Source organism: Bubalus kerabau, chromosome 5 (genome assembly GCF_029407905.1).
Source record: "Bubalus kerabau isolate K-KA32 ecotype Philippines breed swamp buffalo chromosome 5, PCC_UOA_SB_1v2, whole genome shotgun sequence".
Taxonomy (NCBI): Eukaryota; Metazoa; Chordata; class Mammalia; order Artiodactyla; family Bovidae; genus Bubalus; species Bubalus kerabau.
The window spans coordinates 91,745,261-91,771,712 of NC_073628.1; the positions used below are offsets into that span (position 1 = coordinate 91,745,261).

The 26,452-nt window shown below is 36.3% G+C and overlaps 1 protein-coding gene across 3 annotated transcripts; it reads right to left on the reverse strand.

The window, feature by feature from the left end:
- Window positions 1–31: 31 nt before the first annotated feature.
- On the reverse strand, window positions 32–22,970 carry CCDC181 (coiled-coil domain containing 181). 3 transcript variants are annotated; one of them, XM_055582181.1, is made up of 6 exons: window positions 22,819–22,970; window positions 16,092–16,231; window positions 12,374–13,324; window positions 7,414–7,560; window positions 1,785–1,939; window positions 32–382 (listed from the first exon to the last, which is right to left on the reverse strand). In XM_055582181.1, the coding sequence occupies exons 2-6, from the start codon at window positions 16,206–16,208 to the stop codon at window positions 220–222; spliced, it is 1,533 nt and encodes a 510-aa protein (XP_055438156.1). In that variant the 5' UTR covers window positions 16,209–16,231; window positions 22,819–22,970; the 3' UTR covers window positions 32–219. The 3 variants fall into 3 exon arrangements, with proteins under 3 accessions (XP_055438156.1, XP_055438157.1, XP_055438155.1); XM_055582182.1 differs by lacking the exon at window positions 22,819–22,970 and adding an exon at window positions 21,544–21,652 and having other exon boundaries at window positions 1,785–1,936; XM_055582180.1 differs by lacking the exon at window positions 22,819–22,970 and adding an exon at window positions 21,544–21,652.
- Between the last annotated feature and the right edge of the window lie 3,482 nt (window positions 22,971–26,452).

Sequence of the window (26,452 nt, forward strand, 5' to 3'; positions counted from 1 at the left end):
TACATGGACTACATGGTATAAAACATTACAATGCTGCAAGATAAATTTATTTTGCTCTTCTATTAAAGGAAATAAGATAAATTCACCATCAACACCACCAAAAGATAAGTAGCACTTCCATAATTTAGAGTATAACCAAAGCACACAGGTATTACCATAAGAAATGATATCCAAAATTTTGAGGACAGCAGCTTCCAAATGAAGATTTAATAAATACCTTCAGTTGTAATGATCAGTAAAACGGAAAGATTTGGCTTCTGACATATTATATAGGTGGCACTGTAACTGTTTAGACCGCTTTGCTTCTAGTCGGAGCTGTCTAGCTCTTTCTTTGACAGCTTGTTGCTCTGCTAATTTTTCTATCTGTTTTCTTCTTAGCCATCTGTAGAGAGAGACATAATCAGATCTGGTATCAGCCTGAATATATCTTCACACTATACATTTATTACTATAGACAATTATAGGAAATTGGACTTCTTTATATTGAAATGCTCTGATCACAACACAAACTAGTATTAACTGAAAAATTTCATTCTTATACCAAAGGCTCACACTAGGAAAGCATGGTAACATTTACAATCAAATATTTGAATTAAGTTTGTCTTATAATGAAACTGCCAACTAAAAATTTTTTAAAGGGATTTAGAAACTATTTTACATGTGGCATACATAGGTCATATGTAAAATGATTTTTAAATCTTTTTTAAAATAAGATTTTCTAAACAACTAAGTATTTGACTGGTTCCATATAATTTATTTAGCAGTATGCAGAAATGCTGCCTTGCTATTCTTGGTAGAGAAATCATAGAATTCCTGCTTTTCAGTGAATAAAATAATTCCTCCTTAAAATAGAAAAATAAGCCTAAGAAGAAAAATATCAAAAAAGGTGAAGGGAAAGCCCACATTCTAACAAATTTAAGTCTATAAAGCTTGCTTAGGTTAAATAACATTAAAAATAACTATATATATTACATCTCTGGTATGAAAGTGCATATGTGGTGTGTGCATGTGTGTATATATGTTTTCAGAAATAAATCCAAACAACTAAATGACCGCACTAGCATAAAAGAGACTTAAGAAACCTCTAATCCAATGTTGGGTGGTCCTGAACTGGATAGTAGTTTGAGCAAACTAAATGCAGTCCCTTAGGGGTCAACTGGGAAAGGAAAGAAAGAAAGAGGCAAAGAAACTAAGAAAGAGGAAGATAGCAGAAAAGAAAGAAATGAACTTCAAACAATGGACTAAATTTCCACTCCCTTTCCCAAGTCTTGCTGGCAAAATTATGAAGCCAGATCTGTTTCCTCAGAATAAGCCAGGTATTACACTCTTACCCAGGCAACTGAAAGGAGGCTGGGTTTGCCTTCATTTACCAAAACAAGTGTCTAAATCCCCTTTTCATCTGGTCTGTACAGATCTTCCTCCTCTTTACAGAAAAAATACTTACTGGTTAAGTGCAACTCTTTATTCAGTTTTCTGAGGACTAAGTAGGAGAAGCTGTAACCAATCTTTGGCCCACTTCTCCAAGCAATGAACAAAATCAATCAATCAATGGGAGGCTATCAAAAGTTATCACACTGGTGCCATTAAGAAATAGTTTTAGTATTAAAACATATCTTGAAAGAATGGTATAGATATTATGCAAAGTATGGAGTTAAATTTAAAACTGTGGCTTTAAAACTATAGGTATATAATGTAAGGGATTAATTTTTTTTTAAGTTTTATTGACTATATAATTTTCTAAATTGCCCATGAGGAGGACGGGAAACGCCCTTCCTTTGACTTACTGTTTAAAGGCCCTGTCACGGCCTTCTGTTTCTTTAAGGAAGACTAAGCACTCCTCTTGCTTTCGCAGTTCTTCTGTCTTTCTTTCTTTCAGTTGTTCTTCATGCTTTTTTTTAAGCCATAATCGAAAAGCTTGCTGTGGATCTCTGTTTTCCTGCTGTTCGCAAAAGTAAGTTTTGCTTAATTTAAAGAAATGAAAACTACTTTTTAAGGCCCTGCAAGAATACATGTCCTATTCACCAACTGTTCATAACAATACCAGTCTCATTACTTGCACTCTTAGCATCCAAACCAAATATATGACCTCTGAATCAACACTCACTGCCCTCTGGCTTCTTTCAAAAGTCTTACTGAGGTAATCAATAAATGGAGAATGTCAAGATGCAGTGATTGGCAAACCTTTCAAAACTGAGCCCTTTGATAATATTGAAATTATTGAAATTATTCAATAATTATTGAAAAAACAATAAAATAATTTTGCACACCGACACAAGCATATAAAGTCAGTATGAGTGAGGTATTGGTATCAATTACTGAAGTAAGCTCCATGGAAGCTCCAATGGAATTGAAAACCAATGACCCAAACATTTGTGTTATTCAACTTTTAAATTCTTCTTTCATTTTTAAGAGCATCTGCCAAGCCCATCTCCAAAAATGCAATTATTACTATGGAGCATGGCAATGAGGATTTTCAACCATAAGAATTTTATCATAAGGATAATTGCCATGAGGATTTTGTCATAAGAATGGGCTAGTGGGAATAGCTTATTGTATGGTTCTTCAAACTTTATGATGGATACTATCCTCAAGGAGTTTTCAAAAGATGAAAGAGCTCTTATTTGGGAAAGTAAAGAGAGCAAAGGGAAAGATTTTGCGGCTCTTCAGCCTTGGAAAAAGCATGACTCATTATATGGATGCCTGGCTAGAATACAAAAGGAAAAAATGCATTCATTTAATACCTTTGCCACATCTGAGTTCTGTGATAGAGAGCTCCTACACCTTGCGTTTTCCTTTATCTGTAGCCCACACTGCCAAGTATGCTCCAGTCTAATTTATATAATTTATATAACCTAGAATCTTTGGTGTATAATGCAGAACTTTGTGAAGAGGTCCTATGGACCTACAAGACCATTGCTGAACACCTGAAAGTTTGGGAGTATCTGGAGATTACTAAGAAGTGTTCAATCTGCAACTATAGATTAAAAGAGTTAGGAATGCAGGGTCAGACAGGATTGATGGGTACCACTGTTCATCTATTCATTCAACAGATATTTACAGAGCATCTACTACATACAGTATCTACCTGTACAGAGCTACTAGGATGCACCAAAGGTGGGGGCTGGGGAAACAAGGCTCCCTTTCTCATACATTCTGTACATGCACTGTATGATACAGTAGCCACTAGTCACAAGTAACTACTTAAATAAAATTAGAGATTCAGGATCTCGGTCACATTAGCTACATTTTAAGTACTTAACAGTCATATTATGGCTAGTAGCCACTTTACTGGACAGTGTAGATACAGTGTTACCATCATCACAGAAAGTTGTATTGGGCAGTGTTGTTCAAGATAAGATGAAATATAGGATTGATTGACTGTTACGTCAGGTTCAAAAGAAAAGTATGGTAAGGAAAGACAGTAATAATGGGAGATGTGAGGAGAAAGGAATAAACTCCTAGGAACATAGTATCTACCAAGGCTGAATCAGGAAGAACTGAAAATGTGAACAGGTTGATTACTAGTAATGAAACTGAATCAATAATCAAAAATCTCCCCCAAAACAAAAGTCCAAGACCAGATGGCCTCTAGAAAATCTAAAGAAGAATTAATACCGATCATTCTCAAACTCTTCCAATAAACAGGAGAGGACACTTGCAATCCATTTTAAGAGGCCTGAATTACTGTGATACCAAAGCCAGACAAAGACAATACGAGAAAACAAAATTAGAGGCTGATATGCTTGATGAATTCCTTAAATGTAAAAATACTCAACAAACTATCAGAAAAGCTAATTCAGCAGTATATTAAAGAAGATCATACATCAATGATCAAGTGGGATTTTATGGAGATGCTGCTGCTGCTGCTGCTAAGTTGCGTCAGTCGTGTCCAACTCTGTGCAACCCCATAGACAGCAGCCCACCAGGCTCCCCCGTCCCCGAGATTCTCCAGGCAAGAACACTGGAGTGGGTGGCCATTTCCTTCTCCAATGTATGAAAGTGAAAGTGAAAGTGAAGTCGCTCAGTCGTGTCCGACTCTTAGCGACCCCATGGACTGCAGCCTACCAGGCTCCTCCATTCATGGGATTTTCCAGGCAAGAGTACTGGAGTGGGCTGCCATTGCCTTCTCCAATAGAGATGCTAGGATGGTTCAAATCTATAAATCAGTGTTATACACATTAACGAAGTGAAAGATAAAAATCATATGATGATCTAAATAGATGCAAAAAAAGCATTTGACAAAATATATATTTTCATGATAAAAGCTCTCAAAAATTGGGTATAGAGAGAATATACCTCAATATAATGAAGACTATATATCACAAGTCCACAGCTAACATCATACTATCAGGGGCAAGACAAGAATCCCCATTCTCACTACTTTTATTCAACACATACTTGAAGTCCCAGCTGGAGCAATCAGACAAGAAAAAGAAATAAAAGGCATTTGAATTAGAAAGAAAGAAGTGAAATTGCTCTATTTGCACATTACATATTATTATTATATACAGAAACCCTAGAGACTTCACCCCTCCCCACAAAAAAGAAAAAGAACTAATAAACCATTCAGTAAAGCTACAGGATACAAAATCAATATATAAAAATCAACTGTGTTTCAATACACTAAAAACAAACTATATGAAAGAGAATTAACAAGGCCTTGTAAAATAGCATAAAAAAAGAATGAAATAGGTACCTAGGAATAAATTTAACCAAGGAGGTGAAAGACTATATGCTGAAAGCAAAAAGACATTGATGAAAGAAACTGCAGATACAAATGAATGGAAAGATACTCCATGACCATGGACTAGAAAAACTAATACTGTTAAAATGTCCATACTATCTAAAAATTGTCCATGCAATCTAAAATTCATTACATAAAAGTTCCAATGGAATTTTTCACAAAATTGAAAAAAACTCCTAAAATCTGTATAAGATCCAAACCTCCAATGTAATCCTGAGAAAGAACAACAAAGCTGGAAGCATCTCACTTCCTGATTTTTATCTATATTATAAAGCTGAAGCAATCAAATAGTATATTAATAGTACTGGCATGAGAATAGACACGTAGATCAATGGAAGAGAATAGAGAGCACAGAAATCAACCCGTGCATATACTGTCAATTATTTTCAACAAAGAAACCAACAATAACAATGAGGAAGGAACAGTCTCTTCAATAAATGGAATTGGGAAAACTGAATTGCTACATGTAAAAATTACCTCATTTCCTTTTCTCTTAATATACTGGATAGAACTCCCAGAATAAAATTATTTATTATAGAAGGGAGACTTACCTGTCTCTGACTTTAATGGATATACCTATAATATTTCCTAAGATAGTATTTATCCTGTAATCCACATTTTATTAGAAAAAATTAAAAATAAATGCTAGTAAATATGAGTATATACTTTTTCTATATCTTTCAATATAGACAAATTATTTTTGTTTACCTATTTTGTAATAAATATATTAATAGATTTGTTATTATTGGTCCATAATTTCCTTTCTAACATAAACAGTACTTGGTTATAGCATGCTATTATTTTACTATCCAGTTTCAGTCAAATTTCTCAATAGTTTCTCTTTTAGTTCATGGTTTCAGGTTTACTACCTGAAAAAATACTGTCCATCCCAAGATTATAAAAGCTAAATTTCTATAAATAGCATAATAAATAATGTAAAAGTACATCATTTTGTTAGTCAAAGAAAACATATTTACAGACATAATAGACAAGGATTAAAATCTGTACTGCCTGCAATCCAAGAGACCCTGGTTCAAATACTGGGTCAGGAAGACCCCTGGAGAAGGGATAGGCTATCCACTCCAGTATTCTTGGGCTTCTCTGGTGGCTCAGTTGGTAAAGAATCCACCTGCAATGCAGGAGGACCTGGATTCCATCCCTGGGTTGGGACGATCCCCTGGAGGAGGGCATGGCAACCCACTCCAATTTTTTCTCCTGGAGAATCCCCATGGACAGAGGAGCCTGATGGGCTAGAGTCCACGAGGTCGCAAAGAGTCGGACATGACTGAGCAATGAAGCACAAGAAAAATAAAACTGATAGAAAAGACAAGACTACAAATAGAAAATTCACAGAAAACACATCCTCATATACACTCATATATATTAATTTGAAAAAAATAAGAAAATAAACTACATACAGTGTTAGACAGGATATATTAAACATTTGCTCTTACATACTGCTGGAGGGACTATAAATTAATACAAACTTTTAGGAGGCTAACTTTGCATATTTAACCACAACTTTCATTCTGGACATCCAATAAGTCATAAATTTCCAAGAAACCCTCTTACAGAATATTGATGTTCTCCTATAGAATTTACATGTTCACAACAGCCCTGTTAATTAATAGAGAAATATTAGAATCAATCTAAATATCTACAAGTGAGGAATGGTTTAATAAGTTACATCTGAAAGTAGAATAACATGGAGCTATTTGAAAAGAGATCTAAATGCAATGATCTAGAAATATGTCCTTGATGAATGAATGGAAAAAACCCAACCACATAATACATTTTTAGCAGATAAACATGTAAATAAAAATAAAAGCTACAAGGATTTGCAGCACACTGTTAAAAGCAGTTACCACTAGGAGATGAGCCTGGAAGGGGTTAGGATTGAATTTTCAATTTTTAGTTTATATACTACTAAGTCACTTCGGTCGTGTCTGACTCTATACGACCCCATAGACAGCAGCCCACCAGGCTCCGCTGTTCCTGGGATTCTCCAGGCAAAAACACCGGAGTGGGTTGCCATTTCCTTCTCCAATGCATGAAAGGGAAAAGTGAAAGTGAAGCCGCTCAGTTGTGTCCGACCCTCAGCAACCCCATGGACTGCAGCCTGCCAGGCTCCTCCGTCCATAAGATTTTTCAGGCAAGAGTACTGGAGTGGGGTGCCATTGCCTTCTCCTTTAGTTTATATACATTTTTTAAATAGTAGGGATATAGATGATTTTTTTTTACTTTCTTATGAGCTTTTTGTATATTTCAAATTTTTAAAAAAATTAAATAATATAATCGCTTCATTAGTTTTCACATAAGATTCCTATACATCTACTCTTAAGTGAGACCAATCTGTAGAGATTTTGTGTACATTGTCCTATTTAAATATCAAAGTTATATATCTTGAAAAAAATGAATTGGTAGCTTTCCTTTTTTCTGTGCTTTAACTGTTTGAATAAAATAAGAATCATTTGATTTTTACAAGGCTTCTTAGAATTTAATTATGTAATAAAGTTATTTGCATGTTGCATCTTTTGCAAGGGTAGTTCTTGGACCACTTTTTCTACTTATTCTTTAGGCTTTTAGTCTGATAGTCAGACTCCCTTCTGTAAATAAATCCAGCTTTCATACATGTATGAACTTATTTTTCATGAAGAAGGACTACTTACTCTACTGTTCATGTCTTCAATCTGCTTTGCTCGCTGAATTCTCCTCATTTCTAGGACCTGCTCTCTCTTCTTTTGCAACCATGCTTTAAATACCATGTCATTTTCTTTTTTCTTTTCTTTTTCTTCTTCTATTTTCTTTTGATCTTCCTGGGGGAAAGAATATCCAAACACACTAATGAAAAATTAATAAAATTATATATGTTATCAAAGTAGAGAGAGATATTTTGATGTCTGACATTAGAATTCCCTCTAAAAATTTCCATCTGTAAATTGGGCCTCCCTAAAGAAAACAGGGCCTCCAATTTTCTTAGGGGAAAAAAAGGAAGACTTCAGATAAATTGTAAAGGTAAAGTCTATAATTACATAAATCTACACTATGCAACATGCTGTTCAAGAATTTCTTGGATCTCTCCTTCGCTTCCTAGTTTATTCTTGGAATTTAACTCCTCAAAAACCACAGCTATGCAAAAGACTGCCCCAAACACACACACACACACACACACACACACACACACACACACACACACACTCTCACTCTACAAGCACGAATATGGTGTCTACAGAAGCACTATAAATGCCTTAAACATTTTTAGACTATTGTTAAATTTGTTAATTGTGACACATGACATTGTGATTACGAAACCAGTGCTATTATCATTTTCCTTTTGAAGTATACAGTCATCTCTAAAGTGTACAAGTGAGCAATGATTGGTTGTCTAGGACTTGCTTTGAAAAAAACTTCAGCCAAAAAAGGAAGAGATGACGCAAATAAGCCAAAATCTCAATGACTCTTGAATCTGGGTAATGGAGACATAAGGGTTAACTGTACCTTCATATGTGTTGGAGATTTTTTATCAGAATGTTTAAAAACATTTTCAACTAGTGTATATCCATAAAGTAACATTTTTGCTATCAGAAAAATATTTAAACAGTTAACTATAAGAACAAAATTAATTTCTTTAACTGAATTATTAAAGTGATGTTATAAAAGAGAGTTACTTAAACTTTAAGGGAGGTATTTACTTAAACCAGTTATGAAGAGCTATAAAACAGTAACTGGGAACATGCAGCAAGTCTTAGTGGAAATATCACCATGGTGGAAGTTAAGAGATCTGAGTAACAATCATACTGCCATCATACTATGTTAATTTGGGCAAACCATTTAACTCAGTATTCTCATCTATAATATGAAGTTGTACTAACAAGCTCATAAGTCTCTTTCAATACTAAAATTTTAGTATGGAAATAAACTGAATGATAGAATCCATGCTTAAACTGTTTTCAAATAATGAATTCAGAGTTCTTTCCATGTGTTTTGACAGTATAGCAAGCCCTTTTTGATAGAACAAAATGTAGAAGGAAAAATTCTATACAATTAATAGCATAAAACGTCTTTTTAAAAACTTGTATACCATTTTCTAAGCCCTTATAATGGAGCTTACATAATATGTGAATTTACTAAGTATTAAATTTTATATTTATTTTAGCTCTCTTTTACCAAAGGATTTGGGATGCCTTGCATGAATAACTGTAGGACAATTATTTTTCCAGACAGGACATCTGGATTAAACAGATGATATTAGCCAAAGCACAGACACTGCAGCTGCCAAAGAGAACAGTGAGATGATGCACTTAGTATAGAGAGATGGAGTAGAGCAGCCCTATTTGCCCCTAGGAAATATTTTGCAGGGCATCAAAAAGGAAAGCCTTCTCCTGAAACCAGCTGAAAATATTTTAAAGTCTTAGCACTTAAAGACCATGCCTTGAGCTAGTACATAACCAAAGTGAAATTTAGTTATGAGGATCCTGACATGAGAAAGGTATATCCCAAAACAGTGTGTGACACCCAAAAAAGAGGATCAAAAGAAAAACGAACTATCCATTAGTCATACCCGTTAAAGATTACCATTAGTTCATTAGTGAAAAAGACGCTGACATTATATAAAACCTCCTATATAACTTCTACAGAAATATATACAGAAGCACACATGTAAACGTGTGTGTGTATGCAGCAAACAAGTAGTTCAGTTATTCTCAACAAATTCTTTTATATTACCACGTGGTTCTGAGTTAACAGATCCTTTTATGTACCTATAACATACCTGAACCAAGGAAGCTGAGTCTAACGAGAATTCAAATTTCAGCAGCCAACTAAGCTAAATTTTACTAAGTATGCACCCTTTCAGATTTCCTGCCTAAAAGTGTGCTATAGGTTACAACATGTTCTTAGTAACTTCATTTCTTAATCTTTTTCTGCTAATTTGAGTTCCTGATTTAAATGCCAGAAATTTCCATTGATCATTTCCTACATAAGTGGAAAATATACCACTTCTCAACTTCTCAATGGAGAAGGCAATGTCACCCCACTCCAGTACTCCTGCCTGGAAAATCCCATGGATGGAGGAACCTGGTGGGCTGCAGTCCATGAGGTCGCTGAGAATCGGACACGACTGAGCGACTTCCCTTTCACATTTCACTTTCATGCATTGGAGAAGGAAATGGCAACCCACTCCAGTGTTCTTGCCTAGAGAATCCCAGAGACGGGGTATCCTGGTGGGCTGCCGTCTATGGGGTCGCACAGAGTCGGACACGACTGAAGTGACTTAGCAGCAGCAGCAACTTCTCAACATGACAGGAAAACTGGGATTTCGACTTTGCTACAAACATGTCATGGGACTTTGGTAAAGTTATTTAAATTTTCTGGACTAGTTTTTCACCTATGAAATAATCTTTAAGGTTTCTTCTTATGTTCTATTAACTGTGATTCTTTTGCCGTCAGGTATTTACAGTTAGACATTTTATGTGGTTCAGCTTAATGCTATCTGGTATTCAGTAAAACAGAGAATCAGGGCACTGATTTATGTAGTTCAGAGAAAATTCCCGTTTTAGTACTTAGAATTTTCAATTATAAAACACTTTTATTCTCTTTAGGTGGAGAAGGCAATGGCACCCCACTTCAGTACTCTTGCCTGGAAAATCCCATGGATGGAGGAGCCTGGTGGGCTGCAGTCCATGGGGTCACCAAGAGTCTGACAGGACTGAGCGACTTCACTTTCACTTTTCACTTTCATGCATTGGAGAAGGAAATGGCAACCCACTCCAGTGTTCTTGCCTGGAGCATCCCAGGGACGGGGGAGCCTGGTGGGCTGCCGTCTATGAGGTCGCACAGAGTTGGACACGACTGAAGCGACTTAGCAGCAGCAGCATTCTCTTTAGAAGCAACCCCCCCTCAAAATAATAATTTTGGATTCTGTAGGGCATCTTGGAGACATTTCAGTTAGGTTATTAGGCTCTATTCTTAAATTAAAACGAAAATCCCTGAAATCAAGAAAATGTAGTGTTGATAACAATCTATAAGAGGAACAGGAAAGAGTTTTATTCCAGCCACACTGAGGACTATTGCCCAGGAGACACAAATTCAAGAAGCATCTGGATTGTGTTCCATGGCATTACAAAATAGGGGAGGCATATATATAGGCAAAAAAAGCAAATCACAGAAGTTGTTTGTCAGGATTAGGATTGAAGCTAGCAAAAAATAAGGGTACTTCTTAAGCAAGGATTGGCTGGTATCTGAAATGGTTAAATAACTACAAGGGGAGACCTTGAGACCATCAGGTTGAAGCTGGCAGATGGTATTTTGAAGAGGTCTGGTGATATACTTGAGTTTGACACAGTTCAGAAAATTCAGGTTCTCGGTGATACAGGAACACATCTGAAACCATATCCACAATGGCCACCCAGCTCCATTCTGGATGCCTGAACCACAGTTTTTTATCTTGTCAGAACAAAAAACGTGAAATATCAAATATGACAGGGGTACATTCCTTCAAGGTTTCAAAAGAGACAGATTAACATGTACACAGTAATTCAGTATGGCCTTGGTGTCTGGGAAGGGAACCTCATCTTCAAAGGAGAACTAGCATGAGTGTCATGGGAAGGTGGGGCGCATTTATCCTATCTTCAAGGAGCATTCTAAACAATCTGGTAAATATTTTTTTTTTCCCCAATGGTGAAAGCAGAGGGGCTGTTCTAATAGATAGGCTGTTCTAGTCAGCATAGGAGGCTTCCCAGGTAGTGCATAATGTTCAAGACAAATCATGTATAAGCCAGAATTCCCCGTACCCCAATATGTGAAAATTTCTTCCATCCAGTAGTCTGGAAGATGTATGAAATATACACACATACGTACACACACACCAGAGAATTATAATCTAATTCCTTTGTTGCCTTCTAAACCCCAACAAATTTCTGCCTTCATTTTTTTCATCTGACATCTGATTTTCATCTATCTCATATCAAAATTGGGCTTTCCTTATAGCTCAGCTGGTAAAGAATCCACCTGCAATGTAGGAGACCCTGGTTTGGGGGTTGGGAAGATCCCCTAGAGAAGGGACAGGCTACCCACTCCAGTATTCATAGGCTTCCCTGGTGGCTCCGATGGTGGATACCTGCAATGTGGGAGACCTGGGTTTGATTCCTGGGTTGGGAAGATGCCCTGGAGGAGGGCATGGCAACCCACGCCAGTATTCTTGCCTGGAGAATCCCCATGGACAGAGGAGCCTGGCGGTCTACAGCCCAAAGGGTCGCAAAGAGTCAGACACAACTGAGCGATGAAGCACAGCACAGCATATCGAGATTATTTTCAGGAGTCACTTAACTTCTCTGAGCCTCACCTTTAAAAGGAAAGGATCAGATGAAACCATCACTGAGATCTCCTCTAGCTCTAACACAAGTCATTTATTACTATGCTTTTGTGATCTTCACAAGAAAGGACCAGGGTAATCAGGGTGCTTGTTCCGTAAATACAGATTGTTAACACTTAACCATTTAATTTAACAACAGGAAAAAAACAAGCAAGTGCATGTATCCAAACATTTGAAGAACCATGTCAATTCTTACTGAATTTATAAAACATAGAAACATATTCTACTTTCAATATAATGCCCACTTGTGCTCTCACCTCTTTCTTCAGCTTTTCTCTCTTTTGTTCTAGTCGTTTTTTCAGTTCTTTCTGTCGAGGAGAGAGGCAGAATGTTGAGGTCGCTGGAGACACATCTGCGGACTGGGTCCTCTGGTTAGATTTTCTGATCCCCTTACTTCGATCTGAGTTGACAGCAGAGCTTGGGTAAGTCTTGGGGTTGGGTGGTGGCTGAGGGATGTAAGTCAGTGGCTCTTCTGTTGATGAGGGAGCAAGAGCATGTACTTTGGCTACTGGCTCTTCTTTCTTGATGCCACTGACAGATGAATTGGGAGATCTGGGTGACAATTGCTGAGGTTCACCTTCTGTACTATTAGCATTATTCATGGGAGGCAAAACCCCCTGACTCTTAATGTCCTGTAAATTCACAAGTTCAAACTTTCCATCTCTCTCCATTAGGATTTTCCTATCCTTGTTTTCTTCACAATTTCCATCAGTAAGTGACAGGATCACATTTTCTTGTCCAAATTCATTGGAAATACATAACTGTGACAGTTTTCCAGACACATTACTTTCATTTTCAAAATAATTTTTGTAAGTATCACTGTCTTCCAGAGGAGGAACTTCTAAATCAACTAATTTGTCCTTGAATTTAAGTTTGCGTTCCCTTTTATCATTCACTGGTTCTTGATTTTGTAGAAGTCTGTTGGCTTGTATAATTTTCTCCATAATATATCTCCTTAATTCCTCATCCTCTTCCTCCTCCAGGTCTTGATGGCTTTCTAGTTTGGATTCTTGCAAAGAGTTTTCACTATCTGAATCTGATATGGGGTCCAAAGGTTGAATACTTGGTACAGAAATAAAGTCATTTCTTCTCAGTGAAACCTCATCCTTCAAAGATTTATCAGGATCAGAAAGCTGCTTGGTGTGTTCTATTTCTATTTCATTCTCTTTTAAGTCTTGGTTAATATTCTCTTCATTCCCACAAGCCATCTAGAAAAAGAGAGATGAGATTCATTTTCAGTAAAAATTGAGACTCTTTGTCCATTCATATGTAGACAATCCAAAATGGATGTCCATACTCATAATTTATTTTATGAATGGGAAAAGTTACATGCTTCCTGCTCATATTATCACTCATAGTTTTCTAATTCATATTTTACTTCCCCAAGGAAAAAAGCAAAAAAATTGGGGAAAAATTTAAATCTGAATTTGATGTTGCTAAGTACTACAGTGATTACTTTTTTTAAAGATTCCATGCCAATGTATAAAAATGTAACTACAAACAGTACAATATTATTATCCCTCCCTCTATAAAATATTCCTCCTTTTACATTTTCAGAAGAATATACTTTTAAATGTTTTCTCCTTGTAATATTTGTACTTTTTCAAAAAGATATCTTTCTCCCCAGGACCATTACAAGGTCACAGCCTTTGGTCAAGTCATCATTCGGAGTTTCCTATGATCTTTTCATATTATTACTGCTGCTATTTCCTGCATAATCTATACCCAAATTCCAAGTCACTTTTTACCTCTGGATCAGATTTTCCTTCCTCAATTATCTTCAGAGGCTCCAGTAATCTATGTTAAACACCATTATATAACTTGGTCTTACTTTTTTAAAAAAATTTAATCCCACATGAACCATGAACCAGTATTTTCACAAAACCCTATTCCACATCTACTAAGTAATGGCTACTATGTCCTGCTGTCATCAAGCCCTTTAAAATTCCCTTCCTCTTTTACTAGCTTAGTCACCAATTCTAAGAGCCTCTTCTTCCTAACCTGGACAATACTGCTGTAAGTCCAATAAGCAAATCAACGTGGCCCCCTAAAATGACTACCAAGTAACTAAAATTAAACTAAGATCTCTGCAGTGTAATTGTTCTTTTTAGCCTTATTTTATTCTCTGGTTCATTTCTACAGTATCTGTTTTCAAATTCTCCTTTAGCTTTTACTTCTTTTTAAAATCCACTACAATAAAATCTTCCCCTAACCCTCACCCCTGTTTCTCTGTCATCCATTTTTTCCTACCAGCCTCAAAGGAAAAAGTGATTTTAATAATCCACTGAAATGACCAAGATTCATTAGAGCACTGTGTTTTAATCACTGCTGTATCCACAGCACCTAGAACAGCCTCTGACACATGGCCAAGTGATCATTACTTTTCAATGAATGAATAAGCAATAAGGCAATGAATTATCATTATAATTTCTCTAATTCTTTAACCCTGTGCTGTGGATCTCATATCCTGCTAGTCATGAGACCTTGTTTCAGCATTATTGCTCTGGTATTTCTTCCTCTGGGCTTCCCTGGTGGCTCAGATGGTAAAGAATCGCCTGCAGTGTGACAGACCTGGGTTTGATCCCGGGTTGGGAAGATCCCTTGGAGAAGGGAATGGCTACCCACTCCAGTATTCTGGCCTGGAGAATTCCATGGTCAGAGGAGCCTGGCGGGCTACAGTTCATGGAGTCGCAAAGAAGAGGATATGACTGCGCGACTTTCACTTTTCTTTCATCTCTTCCTCTACTTATTCTGATTATTTTTCTGTTAAAGATGCATAAAACCACCATGTAAAAGCCATCTTAGAAAAGTCTTCACTTTTTACTCTGTTGCCTTTTCCAAATGTTATCTATCTCATCTGTCTTCTCCACTGCATAAGAAAGCAAGATAGAACCAAGAGAGAGTTGTGATAACAAAACCTGCAGCCTTCATCTCCTTGTAGTCTTTTCCTTAACCCTCTTCAAACTGGCTCCTGCTGTAAATACTTTGATCAACATCCCTCTCAAGTCACCTGTCTTATCCGAGTCTTGGTCCTTTTCTTCATTACTTCCCTATTTATTGACATTAATTACATTATGTATAATAGTTATATATTTTAATAAAATTATATATAATTAGTGTCAGTAGGAGCTTCTCTGGTGGCTCAGATGGTAAAGACGATCCCCTGGAGAAGGGAATGGCTACACACTCCAGTATCCTTGCCTGGAGAATTCCATGAACAGAGGAGCCTGGCGGGCTGCAGACACAACTGGGCGAATAACACTTTCACTTTCTTTCATTTTCAGTGTCAATACGTATGTATATATATATATACACTCATATATTATAGATATACATACACATTGTATATAAGTAAAAAGAGACAGAACCTTCTAGAGTTCAGAAACTGGTTCATTTTCCTAGATAGCCCTACTACATGTCTGATAAATAGTACAGAATCATGATTAATGGATCCACTTTTTTCTACATATATTCCTGTGTCTCGGTCTTTGACCCTTTATTTTTTTCTGTATATTCATTCCCCTAAAATTCACTCTTAACGTTTCAAATATTAGCTGAAAGACCATGTTTTTGAGGATTTGCTTTATTTTTTATGTATATTGAAAGTAAATCCCCTGATTTTACCTAAGTTCACATAAAGTAGACATTAGTTGTATTTGCTTTTTACTTCTGATGCAATAAATTGTATTACTGAATTATATAAATTATAATTTTATTTTTAATTATAATTTTAGCTTTAAGTGCTAATTTAATCACTGTTCTCTCACTAATTAACCCTATGCTTTATGACACAACATTTAAACTCTATATGCTTCAATTTTTTCATGTCTAAAATAGGAATAATGCTACTCGTTCTATGTATATCAAAGAAATTTTGTGAGGTTTAAATGAGATAATACATGTGAAAACAACTCAAGAACTACAAAACACTTGTTAATATGATTACTACGAATGCTGCTGGCAATTTATATGTACCTCCATTATGCTGGCACCGCTTTTTTCTTTTTCATTAATCAACCACTCCAGGTCCTTTTCAAAGTCATCTTCATATTCTCCACTGTCTTTTGAATCAGTATCTTTATTTTCATTCATTTTCTGTTTGTTAAAGAATAATGCTGTAAGATTAAAAGAGATAAGGTATTACGTCATGTCCACTTTAGGGGCAGTATGGAGTATGAAGATTAATGCTTCTTCTTCTAAGTCACTTCAGTCGTGTCCGACTCTGTGCGACCCCATAGATGGCAGCCCACCAGGCTCTGCCGTCCCTGGGATTCTCCAGGCAAGAACACTGGAGTGGGTTGCCATTTCCTTCTCCAAGATTAATGCTAAAGGTAAGCTAATTAACACATAGAAACACAACTTATGGGATGTTCAGAATAAACATATCAGTATATCCTAAAAGAGAGACTTACAAAGGCCAGACATTTTCTAGGTATCAGTTCAGTTCAGTTCAGTCGCTCAGTCGTGTCCGACTCTTTGCGACCCCATGAATTGCAGCACACCAGGCCTCCCTGTCCATCACCAACTCCCGGAGTTCACTCAGACTCACGTCCATTGAGTCAGTGATGCCATCCAGCCATCTCATTCTCTGTCATCCCCTTCTCCTCCTGCCCCCAATCCCTCCCAGCATCAGAGTCTTTTCCAATGAGTCAACACTTCGCATGAGGTGGCCAAAGTACTGGAGTTTCAGCTTTAGCATCATTCCTTCCAAAGAACACCCAGGGATGATCTCCTTTAGAATGGACTGGTTGGATCTCCTTGCAGTCCAAGGGACTCTCAAGAGTCTTCTCCAACACCACAGTTCAAAAGCATCAATTCTTCGGCACTCAGCTTTCTTCACAGTCCAACTCTCACATCCATACATGACCACAGGAAAAACCATAGCCTTGACTAGACGGACCTTTGTTGGCAAAGTAATGTCTCTGCTTTTGAATATGCTATCTAGGTTGGTCATAACTTTTCTTCCAAGGAGTAAGCGTCTTTTAATTTCATGGCTGCAGTCACCATCTGCAGTGATTTTGGAGCCCAAAAAAATAAAGTCTGACGCTGTTTCCACTGTTTCCCCATCTATTTCCCATGAAGTGATGGGATCAGATGCCATGATCTTCATTTTCTAGGTATACCACTCCTAATAACCATTACATCTCCCCCCAATTCCTGACAGCCTAATATACAAGGAGATTTAATAAGGCAGATATAAGAAGACTACCTGAGTATCAGAGAAGGATTTTCCACATCCCCTGCCAATCATTAAAACTCCTTGTCCAGGTCTGAGCTGATGAATCAGCTTTTTAGTCTTACTCACACACATTTTCTTATATTCAAATTAAAATGATTATACTAATTGTGATCCTCAGTTTCTCAATCCTTCTGGTAATTTATTCAGTGTAATTATAATTTCTGATCTGAGAGGTTTTTTTTTAACTATGTAACAATTGACTCTTAGTTACGGTAAAAGCTAATTTCCACAGAAGTCAAACTGCTGTCAAGTTCTAAATAAAATATTTTTTTATATAAAAAACAAACTGTAATGCCTACTACTATCTGGAAGGCAGTGACAATAAATAAGAATGTCAGGTGAAAGTTAATAAATGTTTGTGAAAATGGTGTATAAATTTAGTTATTTTTTAAAAAACAAACCATACAATTATCTGAAAATTGAGGTCAGTTCCAAGCCCTAATTATTGGCCCATAATTTTTCAAATGAAAGATGCATGTCAATCTTTACTTATAACATGTCTTTGTGTGTGTGAGCATACTATATATGTATGTGAATATACATTACAATGTTAACAGACCTATTTGTTGAACACCTACAACATGCCTCTAAAAATTATAAAATATGCTCTTGAGCCCTAATACAGAAGACAAATGTAAGTCAAATATATACATTCCAAATGTAGGCAAAACATAAACTGAAAATGCAGGTAAGTGGGACAAAGGTATAAAGGACTGTGGAAGGAAGAATAAAAAAGCAACTAAGTTTAAAATTGGAAATATCAAGGCAAGTTGAGATGTGTTTTGAATACTGATATGAGAGTTCATCATCTACTCCAAACAAGAGAACAATCTGAAAAAGAACAAACATAAAAGTACATGGAATTTCCCAGTATGACCTGAACATAAATGTGCCCCTGGAGAAGGTTCTAAAAGGAGACAGAAGGGGTCAGTTTGATGTCATATTATCTTTTCAAAAAGAAAAAGCTTGAGGGAAAATTGTTTATGTATATCTAATTGTCACGAAATAGCCAGAGGTAGAAATATACAGCAATAATCTGCATACTTTCCACTACTGACTTAAACAAAAACAAAAAGAGCAATGCTTTGTAAATATACTTAGAATTTTAGGTCCAATTTCAAAGAACTGTAGAAATATGATTTGCAGGACCCCAAACACCTGGGACCCTGTTTCTGTATCTGCCTTTTCTTGCTCTAACACCAAGATTAAGTTACCTAAAAACTTGTCTGGAAGTAGAAAGTACAGATGTCAAGAACATGTGAAATCTAGGCATATTTTTAAAGATATAAAATGAGAGGTATTATGTTTGATTTGATAAATATCCACAAGCTTTTTGTGGCCATTAGCTTCACTTCTTCCAAAAAGTTTGACCAGACCACCTAACCAGGTACCAATTTTACTAAAGCAAGATTTCTATTTTTTCCATCAAATGATAATGAAAGCATGTGGGAGACCATCTTTCCACTAGCTGTACCAGCACTAGCTAAAAGAAGAGATAAGGGTTTTCAGTACTATGTGTGATATAAGTTAAAAGAATGAGACAATTCAAAAAGACACAGGCACCCCAATGTTCACAGCAGCACTCTTTACAATAGCCAAGACATGGAAGCAACCTCAGTATCCATCAAGAGATGAATGGATAGAGAAGATGTGGTACATATATACAGTGGAATACTACTCAGCCACAAAAAATAAGAATGAAATAAAGCCATTTGCAGCAACATGGATGGATCTAAAGATTATCTTACTAAGTGAAGCAAACCAGAAAGAGAAAGAAACACCATATGATATCACCTGTATGTGTAATCTAAAGTATGACACAAATGAACTTATTTACAAAACAGAAACATACTCATAGACATAGAAAACAAACATATGGTTTCTAAAAGGGAAAGGGGGTGGGAGATAATTAACTAAGAGTTTGGGACTAGCAGATACATACTGCTATGTATAAAACAGACAAACAAGAAGGCCCTACTGCATAGCACAAAGAACTATATTCAATATCCTGTGATAAACTAGAATGAAAAAGAATATAAATAAGTCTGTGTGTATTTATGTGTTTGTGTATATATATGTGTGTGTGTGTATATCAGCTTGCTGTACACCGGAAACTAATACAACACTGTAAATCAAGAATACTTCAATAAAATATACTTCAATTTAAAAAATTATGAGAACAAAAACATAAATGGGCTCCAAGACTGAGACTTGGCTAAAGAACAGATAACATAAAGCTCTGTATCCAGTTTTCTACAGTTTAGAGAACAAAAGAAACTGGAACACATTCAGAGGTTGGTAAACCAGGGGAAAAGGGGATAAAAGACAAGGAGAAGGGACAAAGGCAGGTTATGAGAATAAAATGCCTTAAAAGTCAGATTCTGAGGACTATTTGAAAACCTTAGGAATGTCAGCCTAAAGAAGAGAAATCCCCTAAAGAAGAGTCATGACAACTTCTTTACAATATTTAAATAGTCATTCTGTGAAGAAGAGTTGGACTTGCATAATTTCAAACAGTAAGACCAGTACCAAGGACTAGAAACTCAGGAGCAAATTTTGGCATAATTTACAGTTTCAAACTTGTCCTGAAGTGAGCTGCATTCTCTGCTGATCAAACGTTTATACATAGCTCAGAAGCTGATCATAGCATGTTTTAAAGGGAGACTAAAGCTTTACAAAAAGAGGTGAGCTATATGACCCTTAAGGTTTATTTTAACCTTTATTATAACATGCAAATTAGCAATCAACTGCCAACTTATGAAATTCAAGAGAATGTTCAAACAAATGTAGAGTACCATGGTAATGCTTAGTCTAAAATAAATAATCTCAAACTGGGGCTCTGTAATAACCTAGAGGGGTAGGAATGGGCAGGAGGTGGGAGGGAGATTTGAGAGGGAGGGGATATATGTACACCTATAGTTAATTCATACTGATATATGACAGAAATCAAACCAATATTGTAAACCAATCATCAATGAAAAATAAATATTTTTAAAAGTCAGAAATAAAATAAATGATCATTGTCTGAATAACTAAATTCAAGACTTAAAATTCTATTTCACTTAAATGTCACCTTTACCCTGCAGAGTTCTTAATATTACTTCCCCTTAATGCTCAAGACAAAGTTAGTTTTAGGTACACTAAATATTAATTATTCAACCACATAATTATAATTTATTTCTACTGTATTAGTTGGACTGTAATTCCTTCTATTTATTTATTTTCAGCTAAAAAAATAGGAAATAGACTTTCTTAAAAGAGTCAAAGTAATGCTTCAATAATTCATAAATCAGAGGTTGAGAGCAATAATATTTTGAAGTGATCTAAAGAAAACAAATCAGTATTCCAGAGTGAGTTTATCACTGCCTGAGCTTCCCTGGTCGCTCAGTGATAAAAGAATCCACCTGCCAATGCAGGAGACTCGGGTTTGATCCTTGGAATAGGAAGATCTGCTGGAGGAGGAAATGACAATTCATTTCAGTTTTCTCACCTGGGAAATCCTTATGGACAGAGGAGGCATGAAGGCTGTAGTCCACTGGGTTGCAAACACAACTTAGAGACTAAACAACAAGCCACAAGACAGGCTAAATCATGCAAGCTGTTGTGTTTATGTACCTAACCACTCAAAGTAAGGGTGTCGTGAATGATGTAGAATAGACTAAAACTCACTGTAACCCAAAACACATAAATAAAACTTTTTCACAGTCACAAATGCCTTAGGATAATATGCTTCATTTTCTGATCAGAAATCTGGGAAATTATTATTTCAAGATGTTTACGTTACATAACTAATTGTTAGAATAAGAATTCTACGGAACTCAACAGTGCTTTCCCTTAGTTTTATTAAAACATAGTCTCAACTGTAAATAAATGGTTGCCTGAAAACTTTAGTAAATACATATTATTATTTTCAAAGTATCTCACAACCATGTGAAAACTCAAATTCAAAACTAAAACACAGAATCATCAAAATAAATAAAAATCAAATAATTATAAATTAAACATATTAGGTTATTATGAAATTAAACTATTATGCTGTAATTCAAAAGAAAAAAACCATAGTTGAAGTGACTCAGGGAAGTAAATGAAGTTTATCAAACAAGAAGTGCCATTCCTTCCCTATAACTTCAAAAAAGTCATGGCTGGTTCCCAAGTAAACAAAGAACATATATCATAAACTCGCGTTACCAAGTCCCTTAAGCCTTTTTCAAATGCGTCACAGGATAATCAGTCCCCTTCACTTCTTTTCATCTTCATCCCCACGGTACTGGCCATATGGTACACAGTAAACATTCTGGAACAAAAATACATCTCACACAAACTGAATCATATTCAGTTTCATACACAAACTAATACATATTTCTTATGACTTTCATGCATTCAATGTGTATTATCAGCAAAAATCTATATACCTGTTTTAGGCCAGAACAACCCTCTTAATAGGGAACTATTAACTATTAAGCAAGAGACAGAAATTAATTCCCTCCTCCTACGTATCTGCTAAATCCCATGTGGGTATGTGACTGCAGATCTTTTACTGTGAGTCTAAGTCCATGTGTTAGTCGCTCAGTGGTGTCCAACTCTTGGCCACCCCATGGACTGTAGCCCTCCACGCTCCTCTGTCCGGTGGAATTCTCCAACCAAGAATAAAGGAATGAGTAGCCATTCCGTCTCCTGGGGATCTTCCCAACCCAGGGATGAAACTCGGGTCTCCTTAACTGCAGGTGGATTCTTCACCATCTGAGCCACCAGGGAAGCCCAACTAGGTCCACAAATACACACAATTTTGATACTTTCTTTCAGGATTCAAAAAACTAAATCATACTTTAATTTATTGACTACTGTCTTACACTATTTTAAGCTCAAAATCTAAGAAAATGGGAAGAACGTCAAATAGAACTTCTTTATCATATAAAATAAGTACTTAAGCAAAAGCGAACCCATAATAACATCTTGAGGCCATATGGCCCATTCTTACTTCTACATCCTGCCAAGACTGTGATTCCATGAGTATATTTTTTAAGTCATAATAATCTGTCACATAGAATGATGATAAGTAATATTTTACAAACATCTGTGGTAATTTTCATTTCTATACAAGGTCCCAAGGTACCACCAACTAACTCAATGTCTTAGCCTCTTCATGGAAACTAACATTTCAAGAGTGACTTTTTTTTCTCCCAGGGATGAGGCGAAAGAATATGACAAAAATTAGAAATGAAGCTACCCTCCAAGGGGCTTCCCTCAAACAAAGCTAAACAAGGCGAAACTGCCAGGCTTCCGGGCCAGAGCCAAGCTCTGTGGACCCCAGACTCAGAGGATGAGGCGCCAACACAAAGTCTCACTCGCTTCTCTACCCACCTTTCCTCCCAGCTGTCCCAGAATATTACCCCTTTACCCTCCCTCCCTCCGTAGATATCTCTGCATCATCCTTCCCTTAGCTCCCTCTATATCCCCTCTTGCCTGTGTAAGACGCAGCGGCTGGAGTCACAAAGATGGCCGGGGGCGTGCTCCTCTCCTCCTCGTTTTAAGCTCTGACAAAGAGGCAGGGGAAACCCCAGCACCTGAGCCGCAGCGGCCAGGACCCGGCTGCCATGGCAACGGCGCGTCTCCTTGTCCTTCATCCGGGCCTCTCAGTATGTGGGCGCAGTGGGCCTGCGCAGGCGCAAAACAGCCGAAGAACACCTGTCTCTACAGGCGCTCCTCAAGGTGCGGGCAAACGACGTGTGTGGCTGCGGTTTCCGGGGAAACGACCAAGAAATCCACGCCTCATCCGCAACTTTCACAGGTGTTAGTAAGAATTGGGGGAAGGTTATTCTTGGTTATGAATTTTCCTAGGTTTTAGCTGTCTCTTGAGGGGTATGTATTCTGTTAAGTTCTAGAAGTATACTGCTGCTGCTGCTAAGTCGCGTCAGTCGTGTCCGACTCTGTGCGACCCCACAGACGGCAGCCCACCAGGCTTCCCCGTCCCTGGGATTCTCCAGGCAAGAACACTGGAGTGGGTTGCCATTTCCTTCTCCACTGCATGAAAGTGAAAAGTGAAAGTGAAGTCGCTCAGTCGTGTCCGACTCTTAGCGACCCCATGGACTGCACCCTACCAGGCTCCTCCGTCCATGGGATTTTCCAGGCAAGAGTACTGGAGTGGGTCGCCAGTGACTTCTCCGCGAGAAGTATACTGCTGTATGTTATTTTCTTCACTGTTAATGTCCAGAAGTGGTTTCACTTGTTGATAAGCACGTTAATTAGTTACCAGTTTTTTGTCCCTAAGATTCCCCATCCATTCAAAACCAAACATTTACAACTAGAGATTATCATACTAAGTGAAATATGTCAGAAAGAGAAAGGCAAATACCACGATATCACATATATGTGGGATCTAAAATATGGCGCAAATGGACATACCTATAAAACAGAAACAGACCCACAGAATTAGAGAACAGGCCCCTGGTTGGCAAGGGGGAGTGGAGTGGGGGAGGCAAGGATTGGGAGTTTAGGATTAGCAGATGTAAACTATTACATAGAGGATGGATAATAAGATCCTAATGTATAGCACAGGAAACTATATTCAATTTCCTGTGATAAACCATAAGTGAAAAACAATATTCAAAAAAAGAGTACGTCCATATGTGTATTACGAGTCACTTTGCTGTACACAAGAGATTGGCACAACACTGTAAATCAATTATATTTCAATGAAAAATTAAAACCTCCATTGTCCAAGAGAATGGGTCAGAGGAAATAGGATGTTTGTTTCCACTTTCAAGCAGGTTAAAACGGTCATCTAGAATTTTCCAGATCCTTAAACGTCCTCCTTAAAGGTCATCTTTATGTATAAGAAAGGAGCAAGATGATTTTTAGATTGAGGTGACAAATGGCAAGATTTAAGGATTTGTCCGTTCCCTGCCAGAAGTAACACAGAGAAAAGTGAAAATATTTCCTCAGTACAATACATTCAGATTATTGTTTTTTATTATTAGGATTTCTGTCATTTGGTATAATGGACAGCATCTTTTCTCCAAAGAGGAGCAATATAAAATTGAAGTTTTAAGTATTCTCCAAACTGTACAGTAGACTAAGTTAAAAAAAAATTAAGATGAATTGCAATAGTTAAGTGCACCTCCTAACTACAGTGTAGAATGTATGGTTGTAATAACCTAATGTTTCTTCTGCTGCAGGACTTTGGTCTTAAGCTAAACACTTGAAAAAGACAAAAGTATATATAAAATTATCAACTGTTGAAAGTCAAAGGAATTTTAGTCAGATCTTTAGTGAACATGGAATTACTTCCTAAGCTAAAGTGGACCTTTTAGGTTTCTGAATTCCTAGTCAAATGTTTTTCCCACTGACCCTCCTAAATATTTTAAATCTTTTTGCAAGTATTAGTAAAATAGTACCATTGTTCATAATAGACAAAAAGCAGAAACAACCCAAATAGCCAACAAATGATGAGTGGACAAATTAAGTGTAGTATATCTATACCATGGAATATTTCAGCAATAAAAAGGAATGAAGTACTGATAAACATTACAACATAATGCACCTTGAAAATGTTACCGAATTGGTCATTTGTACCCGTGCTGAGAGAGTAGATCATCAGTGCTAGCATCAAAAAAATAAAAGTAACTATGGGAGGTAATAGGTATTTAATTAAGTTGACTATTGTAATCATTTATATTTATAAATTATATATAATCACATTAGATACATTAAAATTGTATAACTAAACTATATATAATTGTTATTTGTAAATTATACCTTAGTGAAGCTGAAAAAATCGAGTCCTCTTTTCTCTTCTCTTGGATGTGAGCCCCTTGCACTATCAATGACTGTACAAGGAAGGAGAATTTAGGAAATATAAGAACAGAGTAGTTTAGGTAAAGCCTGGTACAAAAAGAAGACATTTTCTGCTATCCAGGGCCTTTCGTTTAGATGGACTCTAATGCTATTCAAAGACTGAAAATGTTAAATGTCAATAAATGTATTTTAGTTATAGGGAGCAGAAATGTGTGTTTGAAATTAGTGACTCATCAAAGACAATGGGATTTTACAAATAGAGACCACTGTATATATGCATAGGGCCATGTGTTTTTCCTCTTGACTGGTTAATTTAGTACTAATTATAACTATAAATTTTGAATGCTCGTTCTGAAAAAAGATCCAAGAAATAGATAAAACTCCAATTTTCTGTCTTTATTCATTACACATGGTATAGGAAAAAACTACACAATATGAAGAAGAGACCAAAGTAGAGTAACTCTCTTTCAATAAATAAAAACTTTGAAGGAATGCTTTGACTTAGAAAAGTCAGTATTTATTTAAGTAACTAAGAAGAGATTAAATAAGTGCCAAGAATTAAGAAGATATGACTATACATATGTTCTATAAAACTGATCAAAGAAATATAGTTTATAGATAATATTCAGATTCTGCATAGAGTCACAATATTCTCAATCATTTCAACAAATAATTATTCATTACTTATATGGAAGACACTATTCTAATACTTGGAATATATCAATGAATTATACATGTATTATATATTATATATTATAGTCAGAGTTCCACCTACCTCAGATCCTTGAAACCAGTTGCCAAAAAGAAAAGTGCAAACATCTCAGAGTCCTTTGCCTTACTTTATTCTAGTAAGTTCAGATCTCTGAGTTCCCAGCCCAGAAATTAGAATGTTATCATTTGAAAGGAAGGGAAAAGAAGAGGTGAAATATTTGAGTATTTTTCTGAGTTTTGTACATATGCATTCCATTTTTAAGGCTCATTTATTTATAGAACACAGAAGCTTTATAATACTAATGTTTAACACACATGTATTTAAAATCAACACCTTAACACCTAGGTCTTTTGTAAATTTTAAAAACTATTTTATAATATAGAGAATCCTTGTTTTAGGAACTCAAAAACTCATTGCCTTCATAGAGCTTACATTCTAATAGGGAGAAAAGACAATAAATAACAAATATACTAAATAAGTAAATCATATTTGTGTTAGAAAGTGAGAAATGATATATAAAGCATAAGGCAAAAAAGAGAATTATAAGTGTGGGGCTAGGTTGTAGTAATAGGTTGGCTATTTCAAAAGATG

Bases quoted from the DNA above. Each gene is read 5' to 3' on its own strand.
- CCDC181 (XM_055582181.1), bottom strand. From the start codon at position 16,208: ATGAATGAAAATAAAGATACTGATTCAAAAGACAGTGGAGAATATGAA. The intron at 1,940-7,413 runs GTAAGTAGTCCT...TTTTGCGAACAG, and splicing joins TTGAAGACATGAACAGTAGA to CAGGAAAACAGAGATCCACA. The intron at 383-1,784 runs GTAAGTCAAAGG...CTCTCTCTACAG, and splicing joins CGTGACAGGGCCTTTAAACA to ATGGCTAAGAAGAAAACAGA.